This window comes from Thermobia domestica, chromosome 18, assembly GCF_964235325.1.
Source record: "Thermobia domestica chromosome 18, izTheDome1.hap1.1, whole genome shotgun sequence".
Classification (NCBI taxonomy): domain Eukaryota; kingdom Metazoa; phylum Arthropoda; class Insecta; order Zygentoma; family Lepismatidae; genus Thermobia; species Thermobia domestica.
In genome coordinates this window covers 28,097,333-28,121,745 of record NC_137471.1, presented here as the reverse complement: position 1 = coordinate 28,121,745, position 24,413 = coordinate 28,097,333, and the positions used below count along the sequence as shown (strand labels likewise).

The window sequence follows — 24,413 nt, the reverse complement described above, 5'->3', positions numbered from 1 at the left end:
TTGCATGCGAGAAACCGGAGCTCACCTTAAGTTCCGACCATGGTACATTATAAGATTTTCTATCAAAGCAAGGAACAAGAGTCCAAACAAAACTATACGCCAATATTAAAAAGGAAACAGAAGAATATCAGAACACTTTGGACGATATGATGGAGAAAGTCACGAACGAATACACAATGGAGGACTCACCTATAGTTCCGCCCCCTAAGCACGATTCGGCCGGCCACACCTTTCTGTTTCGCGAATATAAGTAACGTCTCAACTAGTGCTGTCGAAATCGGTTTTTGAAAAAACCGAAAACCGGTTTTTGAAAAGAGTGAAATTTCATAAAACCGAAATGTCGGTTTTGAAAACCGCTTTTGCGGTTTCGGTTTTGAAAACCGCTTTTGCGGTTTCGGTTTTGAAAACCGCATGTGCGGTTTCGGTTTTGAAAACCGCATTTGCGGTTTCGGTTTTCAGAAAACCGGTTTTCTCAAAAACCGAAAACCGCAAATGTCACAAAAATTCAACAGCACTAGTCTCAACGTAATAGGCGATTTTTAATTTTCCGTCACTGGCACGCAATTATTCGAACCTTTGTCCAAGAAAGGCATAGTGAAATAAATTGTTTTGAATTTTTGTTAATATATTTTGAGATGAAAAGATATTTTAGCATTTAGGTGAGAGTGAAAATGAATAAATTATTCGCAGGCCGTTCTTGTGAAAATTAGTTTAAAATTCACTTAGTCTATATTATGGACTATATTTTAATTTTCTGCCATGAATACGTTGAAATATTGTTGATTTCTCTGTGTCAACACGAAATTCGACTTTATGACATATTCTGTAAAATATGGCTCTTGTACTTAAATAAATGTTAGAAGATTAGGTTTAGTTAAGGTGCTGTTAGTGATGGAGGATGTATTGTAACAATATGGCCGTTGTACTTCAGTAAATTCTGTAAAATATCAACGCCGACATCATAAGAATGTTTGATTTCGTATAACTAAAGAGAAACTAGCACTATCTCAACGTTTTTATGTCTTAAAATTCTGGCCCTACTCTACTATACAGTCATACTTTGACCTTACCCCTATAATTAAAAAAGAATGTTGAATTTATTTTAATTTTCCTACACTTAACTCCCCTATTATTTTCCAAAAAACATATGTTTCAAAGAAATAAAATCGTAAAATAATCACAAAACAAATATTACAACTTTATTGTGCTTTCTGCAGACTTAACTACTAGACAGTAAAAGCATCAAACTACCTACGTCACAAAATGCGACGTTGGCTTATTCACTTCGGGGCTAGGAACTATATAGAAGGCTATGCTATAGCCTATTACATTATAGGCTGGCACGGAATCTTCCCAATGAAATTAAATTGAGGGTCATATTGACCAACCGTAAGTATCAATGTTCTTCTAATTTACAGGTTAAAAAAAAAAAAAAAAAAAAGCTTTCAGCTGCCGCCCCCCAAAGGCTGGGCAATCAATACAAATACCAACGAAGGAGCATATACTAACTGCGAACATCAACAAAATCAAGGATAACCAAAGTGAATAGCGTGAACTCAGTATCCCTGGCCTCTTTGAATTTAGATCTTTTCCTTTTGACTTTGAAAATATTTAATTAAGTTAACCAAATATATGTAAATGATTCACTATATAATTTAATTTCACATCGTTTTCCTGTGTTTTTTTCAATGAATTTCATTCCTAATAGAGATGAGTGGGCCGTAGAAGGTAATGCCTTCTCTCTGTAGAGCATAATTAAGACTTATAAAGAATTATAAGATTGGATTGGTAGGAGTTTAACGTCCCTTTCAGCACCACGAGTGGCGGCGAGGGTTCCAACCAATGACGACGCAAGGAGGGCAAGTGGGCGGGTGCTCCCAATGTCATGGTCTCCCTCCTTTAGACATGTTGTATTGTAATTTAGGTGACGTAATATATAGGTACTATTTTAGGTATTCAAAGAAAAAAAGCTGACGCTCCCCAAAAAATTCTCTGGTTAGGGTTCGGCTCCTTGTATTGGATCTAGCCCAGAACAAGTTAGGCGAAAGTATTTAAAGCTCTTCAAACTATTACGATTAAAAGACGAATAAAAAATAACATTTTCTCTTTACACATACACACACAAGGAGGGATGGGGGCACATCGCTTAAAAATTGTCCGAATGGAATAAAACTTGCAAAATTTAAGCTCCCTTACACCCTGAAAATGGAAATAACTTTTTAATTTCTTTCTGCTACTATTTGGCGGGAGCAGAGGGGGTATCCTCCATAAATTCTTATATTCAGCTCTCAGGTTTAGCCTAGAACAAGTTAAGCAATGAAAACGAAACTTATAAGATTTCGCGACTAAAAGCTGCGAAAAATAACATTTTCTGTGTATACATACAAGAGGAGATAGGGGCATGGCATACCCCTCGAAACTTGTCTGACTGGGATAAAACTTACAAAATTTAATCTTCCTAATGTCTTGAGAATACAAATACGAGTAATTTGGAATTTAAATTTGAAAGGGAGCTCATCCGTGGCTAAGCGGTTAGCGTCCGCACCTTTGGCGTGGGAGACCCGGGTTCGATTCCCGGTGGGAGCTCATGTGATTCGGATTCCACGTTAATCAGTAGGTCCTGTCTCATAGAATCACTGCCGAAAGGGACGTTAAACTCAAAATCAACTCAACTCATTAAATTTGGTATGTGTGGTCGGCGCAGCGCTAGTCCTATCGCAGTATTGCTGCACATTTCAATAATTAAAACAGTGATTCATTAACAACACTTTAAAATATGACATTTCGAAATATCAGCTACTTATTTTAAAATCTAAGTGATTTAACACTTTATTGTAAACCAAACCACTGTTGCAAAGACAACTGCAACAACGAAACAGTATTAACAGTTTTTCTTACCTTTAGTCACGAGGGGTCTCTATTTTAAAACCGGGTTACGTAATCAAACCAGGGATGATTCGCACCAGAACCAAGTAGACAGAAAAAAAATATATATCTGAAATTTCTACACAGTTTGTGGTAAGTTCGAATAATACACCATTAGTCGAAAATGAGGTTGTATTTTTGCATTTCTCATCCCCACAACCATCTAAAACTTAACGTAGGATACAAACTAGATAATGTCTAACCCAGCGTTTCCCAACCGGTGTGCCGCGAATGGCCTGCTGGTGTGCCGCGAGGAAATCGGAACAAAATTATTAATTCTATAGCAACCAAATTGCAAGACATAGGGAAAAAAAATGTATATTTTTGTATTTCACATTACTATGAATTTGTACCATGGGAAAAATTAATGTAATTGTAATATATTATTCTACATCTATTACTGTGTAGCAGACAGTATTTCGGCTCGTATACATTACCACGGTTAGCTGTTATGTTAACGCTTCAATTGAGAGTCATACTAATCCTGCGAAATAGAAGCATTTGTACGGTACGCGTCAAGTGAACGTTCGTAGAACACTCATCCGCACGTGAGTGACGGAAGAACACTGTTCAACAGCTGTGTTTTGACTTCGACGCATCGCAAGCTGTGTGATTGCAATAATATGCACCGGTTTTGGTTAAAACAACAAAGTTAAAAGTACAAGACATTTGTTTGTTCGTTCGTTATTTAGTGATCTTTGTTCTTAGTGAAAGGTTGGATACAGTTTTCGAAAAAGAAATCGTATTTTTAAAAATCTGTCCTATATTTCATTGCAATTGTTTTCTATCTTAAAATTAGAATAAAAAATAAGCATAATGAATTAGCATAGGGTAAAACCAGTGATTGAGCTTTCATCTCTATGAGAAGGAGACCAGTAATCACAGAAAAAAATACCATGATTTTTATATTTGCAAATAATAATAATAATAATAATAATAATAATAATAATAATAATAATAATAATAATAATAATAATAATAATAATAATAATAATAATAATAATATCTATGAGTGTGCCGCGAGAATTCAAGTTACACCCGTAGTGTGCCGCAAGTTGAAAAAGGTTGGGAAACGCTGGTCTAACCGGAAGTCGAACCCATCCCTCAAGTTAACTGAAAATTTTCCTTTCTTCGGTCTGAGTGTTCTGATCGAAAGCAGGATCTAGACGACTTACCTTTCCGTAGAAAGATATACCACATTGACTTGACACCTAATCTTTCGTTCCAGGCGCTGCTATCGGCTGAAGGAATTCCACTCCCTTTCGCTAAAGGTCTCTCGCTTAGCAACAGCTGAACACTTATTGGCTCAATGCATGGGTGTGAGTTTTAGTTCGCATTTTTGCCACGGCTCAAGACATTTTAGCAGCACTATACTAATCCAGTTGAGTAATGACTAGATAACAAGTTCTTTCTCCTGTGATTCATAAAGTGCTGTGGAAAACTTGAAATGAAGAGCTGAATAAATCACTTGTTATAGCTTTTCAACTTCCATTGCTTCAATAAACTGCAATCCAACCATTATTAATTTACTTTTCATAGTTCTGTTAATTATCTACCATGGAAGTTAGTAACACTGTAAACCAATTGTAAATAGTAGCGATTTTCACCGCTAGATGGCAGAGAAATTGCTCCAGTCGCTTAATCTTCGCAGCTGTCAATGGTTGGATAAGGTTAGCTGTGACGTGTTCTCCAGCGACTCGGCTACCTAACTGTTCGTTCGCTTAGCCGCTGTGTTCATGAAATCTCTTGATGTGAGCCGATCCGAATCCAATTTCCATCCAGTCAGTCAGTTACAATCCGTGCGCCGGAGGACGAGGAGTTTAGCGAGTGAGTGTGTGTGCGAGAGTGCAAGTGATTGTTGACAATTTTTTTTCTTTTCTTTGATAACGTAATGTTTGTGACGTAAGCATCTGGGAAAACATAACATTAAAATAGAAATTATATTAGGTCAATGTGTTTAAACGATTTACAAAAGATATAACCGTGTGTTCCGTTTTGTTTTAAAACGTGAAATAACAGCAAGGATGTCTTTAAAGGTAAGGAAAACTGTTAATCCTGTTTCATTGTTGCACTTGTATACTGAACAGTGCTTTAATTTAGTACTATAACGTGTTAAATCATTGAGATTTAAAAATAAGTGGCTGATATTTCGAAATGTGACATTTTAAAGTTATTTAATCTCTGTTTTAATTGATGACATGTATCATACAGCAATACTGCGACAGGACTAGCGACAGGACATTCCAAATTTAAATCGCCGGCTGGTCGGTTTCAGCCCTTAGGAGCTTTGCATCAGGAAGTTTAATATATATATATACAGTGGCGTATTTACGATTTGGTTTCGGGGGGGCTTTGCCTGAAAATGTGAAAATTCTGCAAGATATTTCATATACTTTAGTAAGTAAGATTTCGAAGGGGGAGGCTTAAGCCCGGAAGCTCCCCTAAATACGCCACTATATATATATATATATATATATATATATATATATATATATATATATATATATATATATATATATATATATATATATATTAGTTTGATGTAGTTACCTTAAAGAGGACAGATAAGCCTATTTTTGTAAATACGTAGGCAACCAAACGATGAAAATGCAATGAAATGAGTTTAATGTCCCACAATAGAGCCCTTTAGACTAAGAGAGACAATGATTAAAGCAAGTGATGAAAATATTTGGTGGAATGAGAAAGTGCGAGGAAATGGACCAATGAGAGTACCCCAAGAAAACACATGGATATGATGTCCATCACAAACTTACTTGGCCGGGGATGAACCTGGAACCCCACGCGCCAGAGGTAAGGCAATCAAATAATGAAGCGTTAACGTTTTTCTTTACAATGAGGAACATCCCGGGTTTGAATCTGGTTTTCCGACTTGTCTGGCCATCCCGACAGGTTTCTCTTCAGAAATGTCATTTGAGAAGAGCAAGGAGCAGGCCTGTATCCAGGGGGGTCTAGGGGGCGGGCCCCCCTAAATTTTTGCTGGCCCCCTAAAAGTTTTACAGTAGTCTTGCAAAAGAACTATAATATGGTGATTAACTATCATATGGTTGGATCGGTCCCCCCTAACTTCAGCCGGGCCCCCCGTAAGTTTTTGGGCTGGCTACGGGCCTGGCAAGGAGAGGACAATTGCCCCATTGAGTTCGGGAAACACATATTTTAAAATTAATTGTATACTAATATTCTAGTGAAACATATCGGTGGAGACTGGTACTTACGCAAGGAGTGGATTCTGGGGATCCGGACCCCCGAAATTCCTATTTTAGAGTAAATTTAGTCTAATTTTAGTGCAATTTTACGAATTTAACTTTATCCTTATATTCTATTTGGACCTCCCAAAATAAATTCTTGCGTACGACCCTGGGTGCAAAATCTTGTCCTCCCACCTCAAAGCAAAATCTGAAATAGAGCTGCTGCTTTTTCTCAATCCTCCAGGACAATGGTAGTGTAGTGTGCCACACGCGCCATCTCAATTGGCGCCAAAATTTTTGCCACACTCCACAATTACTCAAACAATTAACGACAATTATTTTTTCTAGTTGCGTAGACAAGTTTATTTTTCTTAAATCTTAAAGCAAGGAAAAGCGAGAAAACAAGGAAATGTTAGTCATTCCCTTCGCGCTCATTTGGCTCTTTCCAGCTGTCTTTATTTTTTTTTTCTTGGATGAAATATTCTGTCTGCTTCATCCCTCCCAGCCAGCTGACTGTCTGCTCAAGAATCAGTTAAACTATAACCTTTCTCGTCTAGAGAAGATAATATTTTCTCCTACAGGAAAGTAATAGATTCCTACTTTTTGGTTATCAAAATCTTAAATAAATAGAAACGACAGAATTAATCTGAAATTCGTTTAGTTAACTTAAAGGTTAAAAAGGTTATTTTGTTAGTCAACCATATATTCAATAACTATGACACAGAGTCTCATCTTCCCGTAATACGACCACAAGTGTTCGATTATAAATTTGATTATTCACTATGTTTTTGGACGTTTTAGTAATATAAATTGTTACAGACCTAAGTCGTTAATTTTTAAAGCACACTTGCAAAGTTTGAACTTTTGAACTCTTGAAATTTTATTGAAAATATAATGTGTCTGGAGAGTCACGGTGTACTTAAAATTGTCTTAGTAAATTGTACTATCTGTAACCAAAATTGACTCTTTGTACACATGAGGTCAAATGTTAACCTTCTCAGGTTATCAGGGTTTTTGTATCAATAAATTTTTCCATGTACAGGAAGCTTTTAGGATACGCCCTCCGCCTGCTTACGCAGTCGCAGAAACTTAAATTCGTTTCATAAATAATTTGAAATCCAATCAGGTAAAACCCTGACTTACCCCTGCCTTCACACGTCCCTACCCTAGTGCCGTGTGAAAATGATAAGGTCGAACAAAAAGTGAGTACATCTCTCTTTTTGGGGATTATCATCATCTAGTTTTCGAAGAGGCACGGGCTCACGCCTGTGGCCCCCTTCGGGGGAATTCCGATCACCTTTCGAAGAGGCACAAGCTCACGCTTGTTGCCCCCCTTCAGTTAAAGTTCCATCAAACTTCACGACATGGACTTATCGTCCACAGTCTAACTTGGAACTACGCCGGAACGTTGACACTCTTGATATAGCCCGTTCTTCGGTCGGGAGAAACTTTGTTACATCCCTCACCGACTTGTGCTATTGTGTCGACAGTGACTGTGAAATTCCATCATACGGCGTAAGGACGGTATTCCTTCCACCACGGACGTTTCATAAAGATTCATCATTGGAGACGAGCAGTGTGTGTTATCACTAATTCAATCTTAAGTGCTCAACTGGACAGTACCTCTGTTCTCACTGTGAGTATACAATCAACCTACAAACTTAGTTACTACTACTCAGATTCTGCTTACCTAATCTGAGCCCTGGCTCTACACGGATCTCTTCAAGACCTCTCATTAACTCAACCTTTGTGTACCTAAATGCTTCCTAAAACACTATTAGTTAACCTGTGCTAACGCTGAGTTACGTAGAAGACCTCATGTAGGAAGTCACCCTGTAATGTATTCAGTCTACGGACTTATTCGAGCCAGCTAATAAAATTCTTCCTAACTCGAACTTGCATTGTTTACGTCATTCCAAAAACATTCTCAATACTTCCCTTTTGGTGAACGTTTCATAATTCTTTCTCAATATCTATATTAACGCCTCGTATCGACGTGCCCATGTTGTAGTCTACTGGAGAAGGCAGATGACCTGTGGAATGAAATCCTGTTGGACGTAGTTCGAATCTGGGAACTGCATTCACCATTCGTCTCACCTCTATTCCATCATCCATCCAGGAGAAGACCAGCCTGTGCGAAGTCCCAAATATTCCGAAGACTTCTAATCCCGTACGAAGCTCAGTGACGACATCGTCTTACATGAAGTCCTGATCATCGTCCGTCTATCCTGTTCTTGTATTTCAGCCGCTCGAAGTACAAGTAAGTTTCTCGTAATAGTGTTCTTAGTGCTTTTAAGTGATTGTGCTACCTGGTGCGTACGAAACGGCTACAGCAGCGTCGAAGATAGCCCCGGAGTCTTCCCATCTCGACTTAGAGTGCCTGGAGGTAGGACCACGGACCTCAGGTGGGTTATCACTGTTTATTTAATGTTTTCATGTAACTGTCATTTGCATTCTCTTTTCATAAAGTCGCTTAACTGTAAAGGGGATCACCTCACAAGTAGTTTCAAAATTACTTTGAAACCTTTTGTTGCTTAAATATCGTTTGTGTGAATTGCTAATTACTTTTGATTTCCTAGATCTCTATTAATTCGAGCAGCAATCTCGTGTCTAATTATAATGATATAATATGTCTTTGATATGCTAATTTGCCAAGTATTCTGAACTGGCTGATAGCAGTGGTATTCCAACTCGCTGACGCCTTCTCGCTAATATCGTAATACTCGTAATTATTGTTCTTTTGCGTACTGACCTCACTCGTCCTCATTCAGACGAAAACCGCCTTGCTTTTGTTATCTGTATTGTTCCGGGACCCTAAAAGCTGTCCCCTTGACGAGTGGTCATTCGATAGCCTGTTTGCTTGAGATGGACATCTGCGCCTTTGCGCCTTCACTCGGTTGTTATTGAAATTGTATGTCATTTAACCATCTATCATCCGAGCTGCATAGCTCCTCTTTGACACGGACTAATTTGAAGTCCCAATATAAACAGCCTTTTTCAAGGCTACCTCTTGCTATCAATATAAACAGCCTTTTTCAAGACTACCTCTTGCTATCAATATAAACAGCCTTTTTCAAGGCTACCTCTTGCTATTGTTCATTATTATTGTACTAATAACAACCTCCTCCACCAAGACATACTTTGGTGACAGATTGGTGGAATGTGCACGCGCAACATAATTGTTGTCGGCCTGTGACATGCGATACCTCGCGTCACGCACATAATTTGATAACCGAATCGTTGGGATATGTACCCGCTGACTTAAGTTGGTGGCTACATTGAGACTCGAACCCTGGCCCACATAAATAGTGGCCCTGAAATGAATTAATCTTGTTGTGATATAATTATCCTCTGGCGGTATATAAATACTTGTTGTTCTTGGCTATCGTTCTCTATATCGGTGTCTTCACACCCTGTCAGTACGCCCATAAATTAGTTAAGCGCTCGTGTATATAAAACCTATATTTTGAATTCTACCTGAGCTTACTTGGGAGCGTGAACAAACTATTCGTTGTTCTTTAAATGCAAATGATAGAATCGGTGTTCTACAACTTTCTAACACTGAGAATCCTACCAGTCCACCACGAAGGTCTAAGCTTCTCCTTGAGACCGTTCGTGGCCGCGACAGAAATGGTGGCAGCGCGTGACATGCGAACCTGCTTCACAAGAGTAAATTCTGTTAATTTTGGTAAATTTTGGTAACAGCTTGTGATAGCGAAAAATTTAATCTATCTTGTAAATTGTTACACTGTATTGATTTAATCTTGTAATTTTAGTTAAAATTTAAGGAAAGTGTGTTTCAAAGTAAATCAAGTTAATTTGTGTGTTTTTGAATAGTTTGCACACCTCATTCAAAAGATTTTGTTCATTTTTAAATCACAAGATACTTGTTGGTAGAGACACAACAAATCTCTCATTTTGCTTTGTTGACGTAAACGTAATCTTACATTCTTTTTACAAATTTAAAAAGAGAGTTAGGTATAGTTTCATTGCAGAACTTATTGTTCCAATCTTTTTTAAGCTAAGATAACACTCACAGAAACATCTTGTTCGTTTATTCTCCAACCCCCCCCCCCGTGGTAGTTGTAAATAAAGAAAAACAAGATCAAAGAAGGTTCACACCTAGAAAGAAAATAGGATAGAAAATTGACCGCGACAGGAAGTTTTCAATCTTTTGGACAGAAAGCCTCTCCTTTTGCGTTCGCCGTCAACCCACGGCTGTAAAAAAAAAAGAAAAGAAGCGAAAACCGCGGAACGAAATACTTGTTTCCCTCCGCAACCTTTCGAAAAACGATCTGTTTTCTTTCAACTGGTGAAGTTTCTTTCTTCTTCCTAGTAACATTAATAAGAAGGTATAATAGTAGTAGTAGTTAAAGAAAAACGGAGGCGTGAGAATTCTTAACTCATTAAGTCAGTGTAGTTATTAATTACTTAAGTCATTGATCATTGAAAGAAAGTCAATTTGTTTTATGTATGTGACGATATCCACTCGTTCGTTCACTTATTCGTCACTCGTTCGTATTTCAGTAGTTGTAGAGAGAGAGAGAAAGGAAAATTAGTTAGTCAAAATGTTTGGACATCATAAATTGTATTATCCTGTCTATAAAGAAGACGAAGTTCTCATGCAAGATTCTTCATTTAAGTACCTACTTGCGCAACGTTCAGTTTTGCCTAAATTTGAATTGTTTAATCCCACCTACGGATTAACAGAACAAGAGGAAATTGTTCAAAATCTACGCGGCTTACGATTCCGAAAATGGTATGAATTGCATTTTCAGACTAGCCTAGCGAATAGTTCAGAAATTATATTCCACGGCATCAAAACCATGTCTTTGCATTATCTCTCTGATTTAATTGAGTATCATGAAGAGTTACGACCTTCAGTTCTTTTCGCATTCTCTGGTCCGAATCCGAGAATACAAATTGTTGCTTTATTACCGCTAGTCGCCAAAAATCTTGTTGTCAAACACCTAGAATCAACTCTTATTGATTTGCGTTTAGTTAAATGTGTCAAAACGGATGACCCTTTGAAATCTTTGAAGTTGTACAACGATTTAGCGTTTTTAATCGTTTCCAAAAACAGAAGCTATCTAAACCTCACGGCAAACGTAGAACTTTTCAAGGAAAATGTATCCATTTATGAGTATTATTAGACATGAAATGAGAAATTGCGTGCATTCATGTATGTTTGTTCAGGAATATTGAAACCTATTAATTAATGAAAATGTAGTATACCGTTCTAGTTAAATCTCTTTGTATTGCAAAGGCCGTATAGTATCAAAGTAATGTGGAAAGTATCAATTCGAAAATCTAATTGCAACTGTGTCGGACGTAAAAATGTCGTCAGCCCATGTGACATAATTATCAAACTCAGGTGTTTCCGCTCAATTTATAATCTCGCTCATTTTCAATTGTAGTGTTTTGGGTTAAGTAGTAATCCCCTCGCATCTTGTTGAAATTCTTATAGATTGCATTTGATATGTAGAATACATATCTCCCTGTTGTGCTAAATTGCTATCGACAGTGCCTTCAAACTGTCCTCGAAATAGCGATTGCGAATTGCTGCCTACACGCGTAAAACAGCTGTCGTCATCTTTTCGGAGTGACCACACCTCTTTGCGTCAGTCTAGGTCCAGCCATGCTTATGTTGATTCAATAGGTCCGTAAATTTACCGACCTGGGCGCATTTTCTTGCAGCCCCTCTGTCTTCTCCCAGAAGGCAAAAATGCGATTAAAAGGGCGAATAGAAGCAAGGAAAAGGAGGCCAAGTGTCTTGTTTCCTTTGCAGAAATATGTAAATGTGGTAAAAGTGCGAATTAGCGGCCCTTCTGAACAGGCCTGCTATACTAAGTAAGTTTGCTGTTGAATGAAAGTGATTCCGAGCGCCATCCGCTCCAAGGTTAGTGTCAAGCGAGAAAATCTTTCAGGTATATTGAAGTTAGTATTATGTGTTATTTCATTACGTATTAGTTATCTTAGGAGCACCAATGACCAGTTCCATTCCTTCTTCCTTGAGTAAAAGGTTGTCCGCACCAGAAAGCCTAGTAAAGTTGCCCACGGCCGAGTTAATTGTGTATTTGTCTAAATGTTCTACTAAATTAAGCCATTATTATCTTTTTCTGCGTTAAAATCAGACGCCTCAAAATTGCTAATGGAATTCATGCAATTATTACTAAACGTAACAAGTCATCCAATCTCATTCAAAAAGCCAAGCCGCCCCTCTCAAAAAGGAAAATCTTAATGTAAAACTCTCTCATCCGAAGTTTAATTATCGTTAATTTGTTATTTGAAGATCAATTGTTTGATCTACAACAGTGACTTAAGGATTCTCGAGCTCTCGCCATATGTAATTGAAAATCATTTAATCTAGAGGTTAATTGTAAAGCGAATTTTAGTAAGAAATTCAAGTGTAGCGATATAATTGTGTATAATTTGTGCCCTTAAACAAGGATGAAAAATGTATGAATTTAGTATGATTAAGTACCCATATCTGATGCCGATTAATTGAAAACCAAATATTGATTCAAATAATCGCCTATGTTTGTTAACAATGTAGTTATAATGTGTTGAAAAAGCTTTTAAGGTAATATGTATAATTAATTATAGGCAATACATATAGAAATATTATGATAGTTTAAGGTCTTCTAACCGCTCATCTAGTCCAGTAGCGTGGACGAGCTCACATTAATTAGCTATTAGCGAATTAAAAAACATTAGTATTCTATCGTTAATTGTAAATGTTCAATTATAACTCAAATATTACTATTTCAAACGAGAAGTGTCTATGAATTGCCTAATCATTAAACTTTAGTAGATTTATTTATGTTGAGTCATTAGTACGAAAGGCATCATCATCCCTTTCTAGAATACTCTATTTAAACAAAAATTGTGCAACTTGCGTCCCACGCGCAAAGAATATAATTATTTCAACCATACTAGAAGTCAGTATGTTAATTAATTTTAGAGCTATCTATTGTTTGTTGTTCAGAAATCTCCTTAATTACCCGTAAGTTAACATCATTGAAGTAACAATTAACTTACTTAACTTACTTATGCATCATTTAACGGATTCATAAGATCATAACGCATAAATAGCTTATATTTTTCATATCTGTAATTTCTTGCTCTGTATCATAATATCATTGTGGCATAGTGATTTTATATTTCCCATATAAATGTACAAAAGGTCTTTCACCTGTACTCTAAAACTCTTTCTGTGAGAGAATTAATTTTCATGTTATCTCGTAAGCTTTGCCATTTTGTAAATCAATTATGAAGGATTCATTATCAATTTCTATAACAATTGATACAAACCGATCAAACTAATGCTTGTAGCTATAAATTCGAAATAATTAAAGTAACAAAATGCATAAGAAATAGCCACCATAACATTGTTGCTAGTAATAATAGTATTAATATTGATGTTGCCAACAACATCCATGCTAATAATAATCGTATTGAAAACGATAATGTTTCCAATCAGGAGGTCTATAATACCTCGTACGTTATATTAATTGTATAAGAATAAAAGTGTGACAATAGTATTCTGTCTAATTCAAGGAAATTATAATTTGCATCATTAATTTGTTAAACGTACATCTAAAAGGTAGCTGTAATTTACGCTTACAATATATTAGTCATATATGTAAAAGGTACAATCTCGAAACATCTGTTTCCATAGAATGGTTCCGTCAACGTAGGGACAAGAAACAGTTAAAAAAAAAAAAGTCAAAGGTTAGTTGTGTAGCTGAAGAATATATATATATATACGTCTATACACAGATTCTTGAATTCTTTCATCTTCTGTGGTTTACCCCTCTGTAGAAAATATCATATATCAGCTCGAGGCCAAGTTGAATGTGTTAATGGTTTAGGGTAGTTTCTTTTTTTTTAAAAAAAGAAAAAGAAAAAGTTAAAAAAGAAAACGTACCGTTAAAAGTCTAAAAAGTAGGTCAAGTTCATCTCTTATCCCTTAATGGTTTGTTTGGGTTCAGTAAGGTCAACTATGTGTCTACTTCCTTATTATGTTTCCGTAGATAAACAAGAATTTGGTAATTCTGTTTCCTTTTGTTTTTGTATCTTTGCAAATACAATTCGATATTGCTACCGCCTACGAATTATTTGGTCTCATATTATTTTTATTCTATAAGCACATTTGTCAGAAAATCTTAATAATTTTGGAAATTATTATTAAAAGGAATATCATTTAAATTTACATGTAAAATTTTAAGGTACATATGTAGAAATGCTATAAAGTTTTAAAGAATTAACACCTTTAGTATAAGCTCATATACATACTTTGTAAATGTCTATAGGTAGCGTATTGATTAGTATCATTGAGTTTATGATCCAATCATGTAGTTTAAAGTTCACTAATCGTGTCATTTCTTAGTTTTATGTACTTATTATGAAATTGTCACTATATACTATATGAGTTCTCTTATATTGAGTTAGGGTATGTTCTATTTCAATTTTAATTAACCTTAGTATGTAGTATTGCTCGAACATACAACAGTGTTGCAACCTACCATAGGTTAAGTCAATGTTGCCAACCCAAAGTAAAAACTCATTTAACATGAAAGTGTTGCCAACTCTGAAATTTAATTTGCCATTAGCCCTAAGTAAAAAAAAAATGTTTAGATTTGTCGGAGCAAACTAAAATTTTTTTTTCCTTAAGGGGCGTCGACTGTAGTGTGCCACACGCGCCATCTCAATTGGCGCCAAAATTTTTGCCACACTCCACAATTACTCAAACAATTAACGACAATTATTTTTTCTAGTTGCGTAGACAAGTTTATTTTTCTTAAATCTTAAAGCAAGGAAAAGCGAGAAAACAAGGAAATGTTAGTCATTCCCTTCGCGCTCATTTGGCTCTTTCCAGCTGTCTTTATTTTTTTTTTCTTGGATGAAATATTCTGTCTGCTTCATCCCTCCCAGCCAGCTGACTGTCTGCTCAAGAATCAGTTAAACTATAACCTTTCTCGTCTAGAGAAGATAATATTTTCTCCTACAGGAAAGTAATAGATTCCTACTTTTTGGTTATCAAAATCTTAAATAAATAGAAACGACAGAATTAATCTGAAATTCGTTTAGTTAACTTAAAGGTTAAAAAGGTTATTTTGTTAGTCAACCATATATTCAATAACTATGACACAGAGTCTCATCTTCCCGTAATACGACCACAAGTGTTCGATTATAAATTTGATTATTCACTATGTTTTTGGACGTTTTAGTAATATAAATTGTTACAGACCTAAGTCGTTAATTTTTAAAGCACACTTGCAAAGTTTGAACTTTTGAACTCTTGAAATTTTATTGAAAATATAATGTGTCTGGAGAGTCACGGTGTACTTAAAATTGTCTTAGTAAATTGTACTATCTGTAACCAAAATTGACTCTTTGTACACATGAGGTCAAATGTTAACCTTCTCAGGTTATCAGGGTTTTTGTATCAATAAATTTTTCCATGTACAGGAAGCTTTTAGGATACGCCCTCCGCCTGCTTACGCAGTCGCAGAAACTTAAATTCGTTTCATAAATAATTTGAAATCCAATCAGGTAAAACCCTGACTTACCCCTGCCTTCACACGTCCCTACCCTAGTGCCGTGTGAAAATGATAAGGTCGAACAAAAAGTGAGTACATCTCTCTTTTTGGGGATTATCATCATCTAGTTTTCGAAGAGGCACGGGCTCACGCCTGTGGCCCCCTTCGGGGGAATTCCGATCACCTTTCGAAGAGGCACAAGCTCACGCTTGTTGCCCCCCTTCAGTTAAAGTTCCATCAAACTTCACGACATGGACTTATCGTCCACAGTCTAACTTGGAACTACGCCGGAACGTTGACACTCTTGATATAGCCCGTTCTTCGGTCGGGAGAAACTTTGTTACATCCCTCACCGACTTGTGCTATTGTGTCGACAGTGACTGTGAAATTCCATCATACGGCGTAAGGACGGTATTCCTTCCACCACGGACGTTTCATAAAGATTCATCATTGGAGACGAGCAGTGTGTGTTATCACTAATTCAATCTTAAGTGCTCAACTGGACAGTACCTCTGTTCTCACTGTGAGTATACAATCAACCTACAAACTTAGTTACTACTACTCAGATTCTGCTTACCTAATCTGAGCCCTGGCTCTACACGGATCTCTTCAAGACCTCTCATTAACTCAACCTTTGTGTACCTAAATGCTTCCTAAAACACTATTAGTTAACCTGTGCTAACGCTGAGTTACGTAGAAGACCTCATGTAGGAAGTCACCCTGTAATGTATTCAGTCTACGGACTTATTCGAGCCAGCTAATAAAATTCTTCCTAACTCGAACTTGCATTGTTTACGTCATTCCAAAAACATTCTCAATACTTCCCTTTTGGTGAACGTTTCATAATTCTTTCTCAATATCTATATTAACGCCTCGTATCGACGTGCCCATGTTGTAGTCTACTGGAGAAGGCAGATGACCTGTGGAATGAAATCCTGTTGGACGTAGTTCGAATCTGGGAACTGCATTCACCATTCGTCTCACCTCTATTCCATCATCCATCCAGGAGAAGACCAGCCTGTGCGAAGTCCCAAATATTCCGAAGACTTCTAATCCCGTACGAAGCTCAGTGACGACATCGTCTTACATGAAGTCCTGATCATCGTCCGTCTATCCTGTTCTTGTATTTCAGCCGCTCGAAGTACAAGTAAGTTTCTCGTAATAGTGTTCTTAGTGCTTTTAAGTGATTGTGCTACCTGGTGCGTACGAAACGGCTACAGCAGCGTCGAAGATAGCCCCGGAGTCTTCCCATCTCGACTTAGAGTGCCTGGAGGTAGGACCACGGACCTCAGGTGGGTTATCACTGTTTATTTAATGTTTTCATGTAACTGTCATTTGCATTCTCTTTTCATAAAGTCGCTTAACTGTAAAGGGGATCACCTCCCAAGTAGTTTCAAAATTACTTTGAAACCTTTTGTTGCTTAAATATCGTTTGTGTGAATTGCTAATTACTTTTGATTTCCTAGATCTCTATTAATTCGAGCAGCAATCTCGTGTCTAATTATAATGATATAATATGTCTTTGATATGCTAATTTGCCAAGTATTCTGAACTGGCTGATAGCAGTGGTATTCCAACTCGCTGACGCCTTCTCGCTAATATCGTAATACTCGTAATTATTGTTCTTTTGCGTACTGACCTCACTCGTCCTCATTCAGACGAAAACCGCCTTGCTTTTGTTATCTGTATTGTTCCGGGACCCTAAAAGCTGTCCCCTTGACGAGTGGTCATTCGATAGCCTGTTTGCTTGAGATGGACATCTGCGCCTTTGCGCCTTCACTCGGTTGTTATTGAAATTGTATGTCATTTAACCATTGTTACGTTTAGTCGAAAAATAAAAATATGTAAAATGTTTGTGAATAAAATCTCCGTTTTAAAATAGCAATAGTTTCGTGAGATACTCGTAATTAAGTGACCTTGGTGGTGCCTGTGGTGAAGTGCGCGAGCTTTCCGCTCTGTGTCGCTAGTTGTCGCTGCAGCCAGCTGCCTGCTGCTTAACTGGCGGACGGCGCAATTTAACATAGGTACTGCTTGAGTGAAGTTCGAATTGCTTGAGTGAAGTTCGAATTGCTTGAGTGAAGTTCGTAAACTTGATAGTGGGAATTGTGAAATGGAGGTGTTAATATTTGAAGTTGATACGACAGGAACCAGTGGATTTTGGCTGCAAGGAGACCAATGGAATATCTAACCACTAAAAAGGCTCTGTAAGGGAAACAGGTTTGGAGACAGGAAAAAAAAAAAGGAAATGAAAATGAATGAAATAGTTTCTGGTTTGTATGTTAAGTATTCTTATTTCCATTAGAAACTTCCATTTCATTTTTCTTATTGTCTTGTTTGGAAAAGGAAGTAATGAAAAGGAAAATAAATGAAAGAAACTTGGATTCTGTCAACTTTTGTACCATTAAATGCCTTGGTTAAGCTATTGGAATAAAACACCTTTTGGATTTTGCTTTTAACTATAAATTAAGTTTCAGTAGCTAATCCTGGTCATACGTATTGGGTAGAGAATTTCAATATCATTTAAAGTTTCGATAAACAGTGCTTTATTGCGTTTAAAGTGGGGATTTTATATCTAAATATTCTAGTGTCAAACAACTCTTGGAAAAAAAAAATTTAATGAGTGTTACTTTCTCATTGGATGTTGTATCTGAAATTTAATTTAGTCCACTGCAAGACTTTCTATATTACTTTTCGTTCAAGTTATTTGTTACAAATTTCACAAAATAAAGTTTGTTAGTTGTTATCTGAAATTGGGATTTGCAGTAATTTGAAACTGATACGAACCTATTCTACCCTTCTATCGTAACTATCGCGCTCACTCGATGTGTGGACGTTAATTGTCAGTGCTGGTTGTTTTATTTTCAGGAATTATTTTGCAGTAAAGAATTTTAATGCTATTTATATTCCTAGTGGGTAAAACAGCTAGAACTGGGAATTGGCGGATACATGAAATTATATATGTGTATTTCATTACGCAACACATATATAATTTAAATAAGGTACCTATGTTAAATTGCGCGTGCAAAAATAATTGAAGGGTTTTCATGAATAAGGTTTCTCTCTTTGAAAGTTTCTGTATAGCAGAGTTTCTGTGGAAGGATTTCCTGCTTAATGCTTTATTGGCAATTTGTTTATTGCAATTGGTACTGTTTGTATATAGACGTTAATGTGTTCGTACCTCTTGCATTGTTTATGGCAGGTTGCTAAATGCGTAAAACTGATAGTTATGGAAGTCGCATGCTAATGTGGGAGGAAACTTTATGGAAGTATATTACAGAAACATAATAGATATAAAATTCCCAATTTATATTGTAGTGTTTATATGTATATATGTAATTCCTCTCTCCCCGTTATATTGTTTTGTATTTAAGAGTAATATGGCGCAGTTTAATGATATAAGGGCTGGTTTTGTACACGATAATGATCAATCTAGTTCTAGTGGCGATGAGTTTGTGGGGTATCAATATGAAAATCCCTTATTTGAAAATGACCTGAGCAGAAGACAAATTCCTAATTATAATAGTGCTTCTCCTAATATGGGAAGGGGAGCCTCCAATGTGAGAGGGGGTGGTCGGACCGAAATGGTACCTCCACTAACCCGTCAATTTCAATTCAATTTTTCAAGGCATGCGTCGGATAGCATGTATAAAGTCTTAATGGAGGAAATTAATAGTTTACCAGTAATTGATGGAGGAAATACTGACTTGACTTTCAAGTTTTTGCTTCGTTTAGATAGTTTTCTCAGGGGACGGGATTTCCCGTTGGATTTGGTGCTAATCGCTTGTCTTTCTCGAACAAAAGGGGAAATTCAGGAGATGGTACAATCTCTGATTGGAAGTTCCCTCTCATGGGAGACTGTTTGTAGGCGAATAATGTTGCGTTTCATCTCTACTATTGCTAGAACTCAATATATGAAGTTATATTTTTACACTACTATGAGTGAAGAGGAAACACTCTATGACTTTATTGACTCTAAATTATCTATAATTAAGGTTTTGGATATGAATTTTGATGAGCATACTATTTGTAGTCTAATTGTAAATATGGTTACTCCTCGAACGCATGAATTTTTAGTTGAGCACGGATTTCCTAACACTTTTGAAAACTTGTTAACTTTAGCTGCTAGGTTTGATGCTTTGTTCCGGTATAAAAGGGATTATTATAAGTTAAGTAAACGAACCTTAGGGGACAAACAAAATCTGGTCGCAACACAAAAGTCACCTAATATGTTGAAGGCTCGTGGCATGCGTAGCTCAGTGGTTCAGGTACCGAAACAAAAATGTTATATTAATCATCCTAGTGTTCACCAGTTAGGTTATGAAGACGACTCAATTAGTGGAATGCAAATGAGGGAGAATAGTCAGGCTACAAAAGTAAACAGATCTTTGGGTAATAATACCCTAAAATGTAAATGTCCTCATTCAGATTTAGATAAATTCAATAGAGTAAGGGGTGTTCAATCTCAACCACGGTCTAATGTGAAAATAAATGAATTTGGGGAATCTACTGAATCAAGTATAGCTCATACACCTGATAAAAGATTAATGAATTTAATTTTGGTGTTAATTTATATAAAAGGCGAAGCTGTACCTTGTGTAATAGACACTGGCAGTAGTAATAATTTCATTAGTCAGCGATATTATCAACATCTAAGTAGTATGTGTCGTATAAAAAGTGAGAATGTGAACTTACGAACTACGGGTCTTGGAAATACTCAGATTCTCGTAAAACAGAGAGTTCGTATTTACTTCCGCATGGGACGTCAGCAGTTTTGTGAACTGTTTTATATCATCGAGTCGGATGACTTTGATATTCTTTTGGGTAACAGTTTTCATGCAAAGTATAGTGCTGTTATAGACTTACCAAATAACTTATATAGAGTACAAAATCGAAGATTAAGCGTACCTATACAAGATGCCTCCCAGTTGTCGGCAGAAACTGTGCGCTCTTCCCTTTATACTTCTAGGGGAGAGGATCGTGGAAGGCAACCACCATGCAACCTAGGTTCGCTGGAAACATCTTCTACTCCTAGTACTTCTGCGAGTTTTCAACAACAGCATGGATTGCCGGAAGCTGCTGCATCCATGTCACATGGAGCTGTTCCAAAAGAGCCAGACCCAGAGTTGGAGTTTTGCTATGATCATTCGGTTCTTCATCCAGAGAGGATTACCGAGGAAAATTTACAAGGTAATTATAAGGTTTCGCCTGAACTTCTACAAATAGATCCTAGTTTACAGAAATATGTTGATAAAATTTTAAATAATTATCAAGATGTGATATCGGATAAAATTGGTAGAGTCAAGAACTTTGAATATAAAATAGAAGTAACTGATAATACTCCCATTAGACAACAACCTTATCATCTCCCTACCTTTAAACAAAAAGAATTAGAACAATATATTGAACAACTTGAGAAAGATGATGTTGTAGAGAGGGTAGACTTTTCACCTTTTACTTCCCCATGCTTTCTTGTAAAAAACTCAGATAAAAGTAGTCGTTTGGTCGTAGCGTACGGAGAAATGAATAAGCGGGTGATTTGTAATAATTTTCCGTCTCCTAACATGGAGAATGTTATATCAAGTATTTCTAATCACTCTATATTTAGTAAACTGGATCTCCGATCCTCTTTTTTTCAGTTGACCTTGACGAAAGACAGTCGTCCTTATACAGCCTTTGTCACAAAAAATAAAATTTATCAATTTAAGGTTTGTCCTATGGGTTTTCTAAATAGTCCATTTGTGTTAAGTAATTTAATGAATAAGGTACTTGATGGGTTAATTGGAAAGAATTTGGAAGTATTCTATGATGATATTCTATTGTTTAGCTCTAATGTCGAAGAACATAAGAAATTGTTAGAGGATGTTCTCTCCCGTTTAAGAAAATGGGGTATAACAATTTCCCCTAAGAAAACATTCTTGTTTCAACAATCTATAAAGTACTTAGGGTTTCGTTTTGAAAAAGGAACTATGTGTATTGACTCTGACAGAATTAAGGCAATTCAGGATATTCCAAAACCTAAAAATCGAAAAGGAGTGAATAAAATATGCTCATTTTTTGCATTTTACTCTAAATTTGTAAGAAATTATTCTGAATTGATAGCTCCTCTACAGGAATTACGATCTCCTAAACGAGTATTTAAGTGGACCAAAGATCATGATATTGCACTTCAAAGATTGAAGGATGAATTTTGTTCTCATGTAATTTTGAAAGTTCCTGATATGAACTCAAGCTTTATTGTCCATTCGGATAGTAGTTTGCGTCATTATTCGGGAGTTTTAAGTCAATATGATGAAAATGGTAATTTGAGACCTGTTGCTATGTTCTCTAAAGCAATTCCCCCTACAGATTGGAGTAAAAATGTCTATGAGTTGGAACTTAAAGCCCTCACTCTTTGCTTAGAACGATTTGAATATTATCTATTCAATCCATTTGTTGTATACAGCGATAGTAAAAGCCTCTCTTGGCTTCTTACAAATCATAAAAGACAACGTCGGTATGGAACTCTTCTGGAGAAACTTGCACGTTTTAGGTTTAGAATAGTCCATATCCGCACTAAGGTAAATTGTATAGCTGATTTTCTCAGCCGTGTTGGCAATCATTTGGAATTTTATACGAAAGACGCAGATACTGTTGAAGTTGTCAAAGATCATGGTAAAAGTGTAAATGTGTCTTTTGTAAATTTTTGGAAGTATCCTGATTTCAGTATATCCTTGAAAGAACATCAAAGGAAAGACCCAGAGCTGCAAGAGATTATAACCAAACTCGAAAATAAGCAAGAGGTAAGAGGTTACAAATTACAAAATAACATCTTGCTAAAACGAACAAAAAGTAAATCTGGTCAAGGTTTTAGAGCTGTCGTACCTTCTTCTTTAATTAATAGCATTCTAGAGTATGCTCATAATTCTTTAGTACCAGGAGGTCATATGGGAATTAAGAAAACGATACAAAAGGTTGCTTCTCGCTTTACATGGTCAACAATGTATTCAGATATAAAGAACTATGTGAATATTTGTGAAATATGTCAGAAATGTAAAGATAAAACTAAGAAACCTATGGGAAATTACTATACTAGAAATGTTAAACATCCGAATTACATTTGGCACATTGACGTAGCTGGGCGTCTTCCCAACAGTTCGGGATATGAGTTTATTTTGATTGTAACAGATTCTTTCAGTAGATTTGTGTTTTTAGAACCTTTGAGACAATTAAATTCTAAGACTATTTGTAATAAATTATTAGATCTTTGTCTGAGATTTGGATTTCCAGGTTCTATCTTGCACGACGGCGCGACATATTTTGTATCAGAGTACTTTTCTCAATTTTTGTACTCTTATGGTATTCAGGATGTAAAATTATCCCCTTATAACCCGTCGCCGAATAAGGCGGAAAGAACCATAAGGTCGGTGAAGAATTTAATTCGTGCATACGTTGATAAATCACAAAGAAAATGGGCCCAATTGTTATCTAAAATCGCGTTCACTATCAACATTAGCATGAATGAAATTACTGGTTATTCACCTAGCGAAATTTATATGGGAAGAAAGTTTTATCATCCTCTTGACATTAAATGGTTATTAGATCTAGAAATTTTGGACGATGACCTAAATAAAGATGAGAAATTTGCTATTATCTGTCATAATATTCAGAATTCCTGGAAACGTAGTGAAAAAATTTACTCTCAGAAACATATTCCCGTTAATATACATGTAGGAGATCTTGTCTTAGTAAAAAGAATGTTAAAATTATCAGTGGAAAAGCACTTTAACCCAAAAATTGCTCCTCCTTGGGATGGCCCATTTGAGGTGTTAAGTAAACCTACACAGAACACAGTGTGGTTAAGAAGTGTAGAGAATCCTAATATTAGGTTGAAACGCCATGTCTCCTTTTGTAAAATCTTTAACGTTCCTCCTAATGCTCAGGGTAATAATAATTAAGATACCTTTATATATACTTGAATTGCTTGGTATTTGTATTGAGATTTATTGTTATATGTCTTGTTGTTGGAATACTTGTTGTGTTTGTTTTATTCTGTTTTTTCCTGCAGGAAAATCTTCATTATTGTTAAGGGCTAGGAGTTGTGGTGGTAGAGCCCATCATCATCATCCGTGTTCGTCGCGTGATTGTCGTTAATATGTAATGGAGTGGATAATCTAAGTTTGTAAGAGGATTAACCATATAATATTGATCTTGAAGGAAATTTGGTAATGTACAAATAATTTTTATTTTTCTCCTCTTGTTTTGTCTAATAGTATTGTTTGCCTTCTACAGGGGAGGGGGAAATTAATGTGTTACGTTTAGTCGAAAAATAAAAATATGTAAAATGTTTGTGAATAAAATCTCCGTTTTAAAATAGCAATAGTTTCGTGAGATACTCGTAATTAAGTGACCTTGGTGGTGCCTGTGGTGAAGTGCGCGAGCTTTCCGCTCTGTGTCGCTAGTTGTCGCTGCAGCCAGCTGCCTGCTGCTTAACTGGCGGACGGCGCAATTTAACATAGGTACTGCTTGAGTGAAGTTCGAATTGCTTGAGTGAAGTTCGAATTGCTTGAGTGAAGTTCGTAAACTTGATAGTGGGAATTGTGAAATGGAGGTGTTAATATTTGAAGTTGATACGACAGGAACCAGTGGATTTTGGCTGCAAGGAGACCAATGGAATATCTAACCACTAAAAAGGCTCTGTAAGGGAAACAGGTTTGGAGACAGGAAAAAAAAAGGAAATGAAAATGAATGAAATAGTTTC

At 36.3% G+C, this 24,413-nt stretch overlaps 1 protein-coding gene across 1 annotated transcript in view; it reads left to right on the top strand.

Annotated features, from left to right (window-relative positions):
• Positions 1-4,598: 4,598 nt before the first annotated feature.
• The window catches only part of LOC145675723 (uncharacterized), a 223,473-nt gene continuing 203,658 nt past the window's right edge, over positions 4,599-24,413 (top strand). Inside the window, exon 1 of the mRNA XM_081746344.1 lies at positions 4,599-4,961. Coding sequence (XP_081602470.1) covers positions 4,950-4,961 — 12 coding nt within the window. The 5' untranslated portion in view covers positions 4,599-4,949. The remainder of the gene's footprint in view (positions 4,962-24,413) is intronic.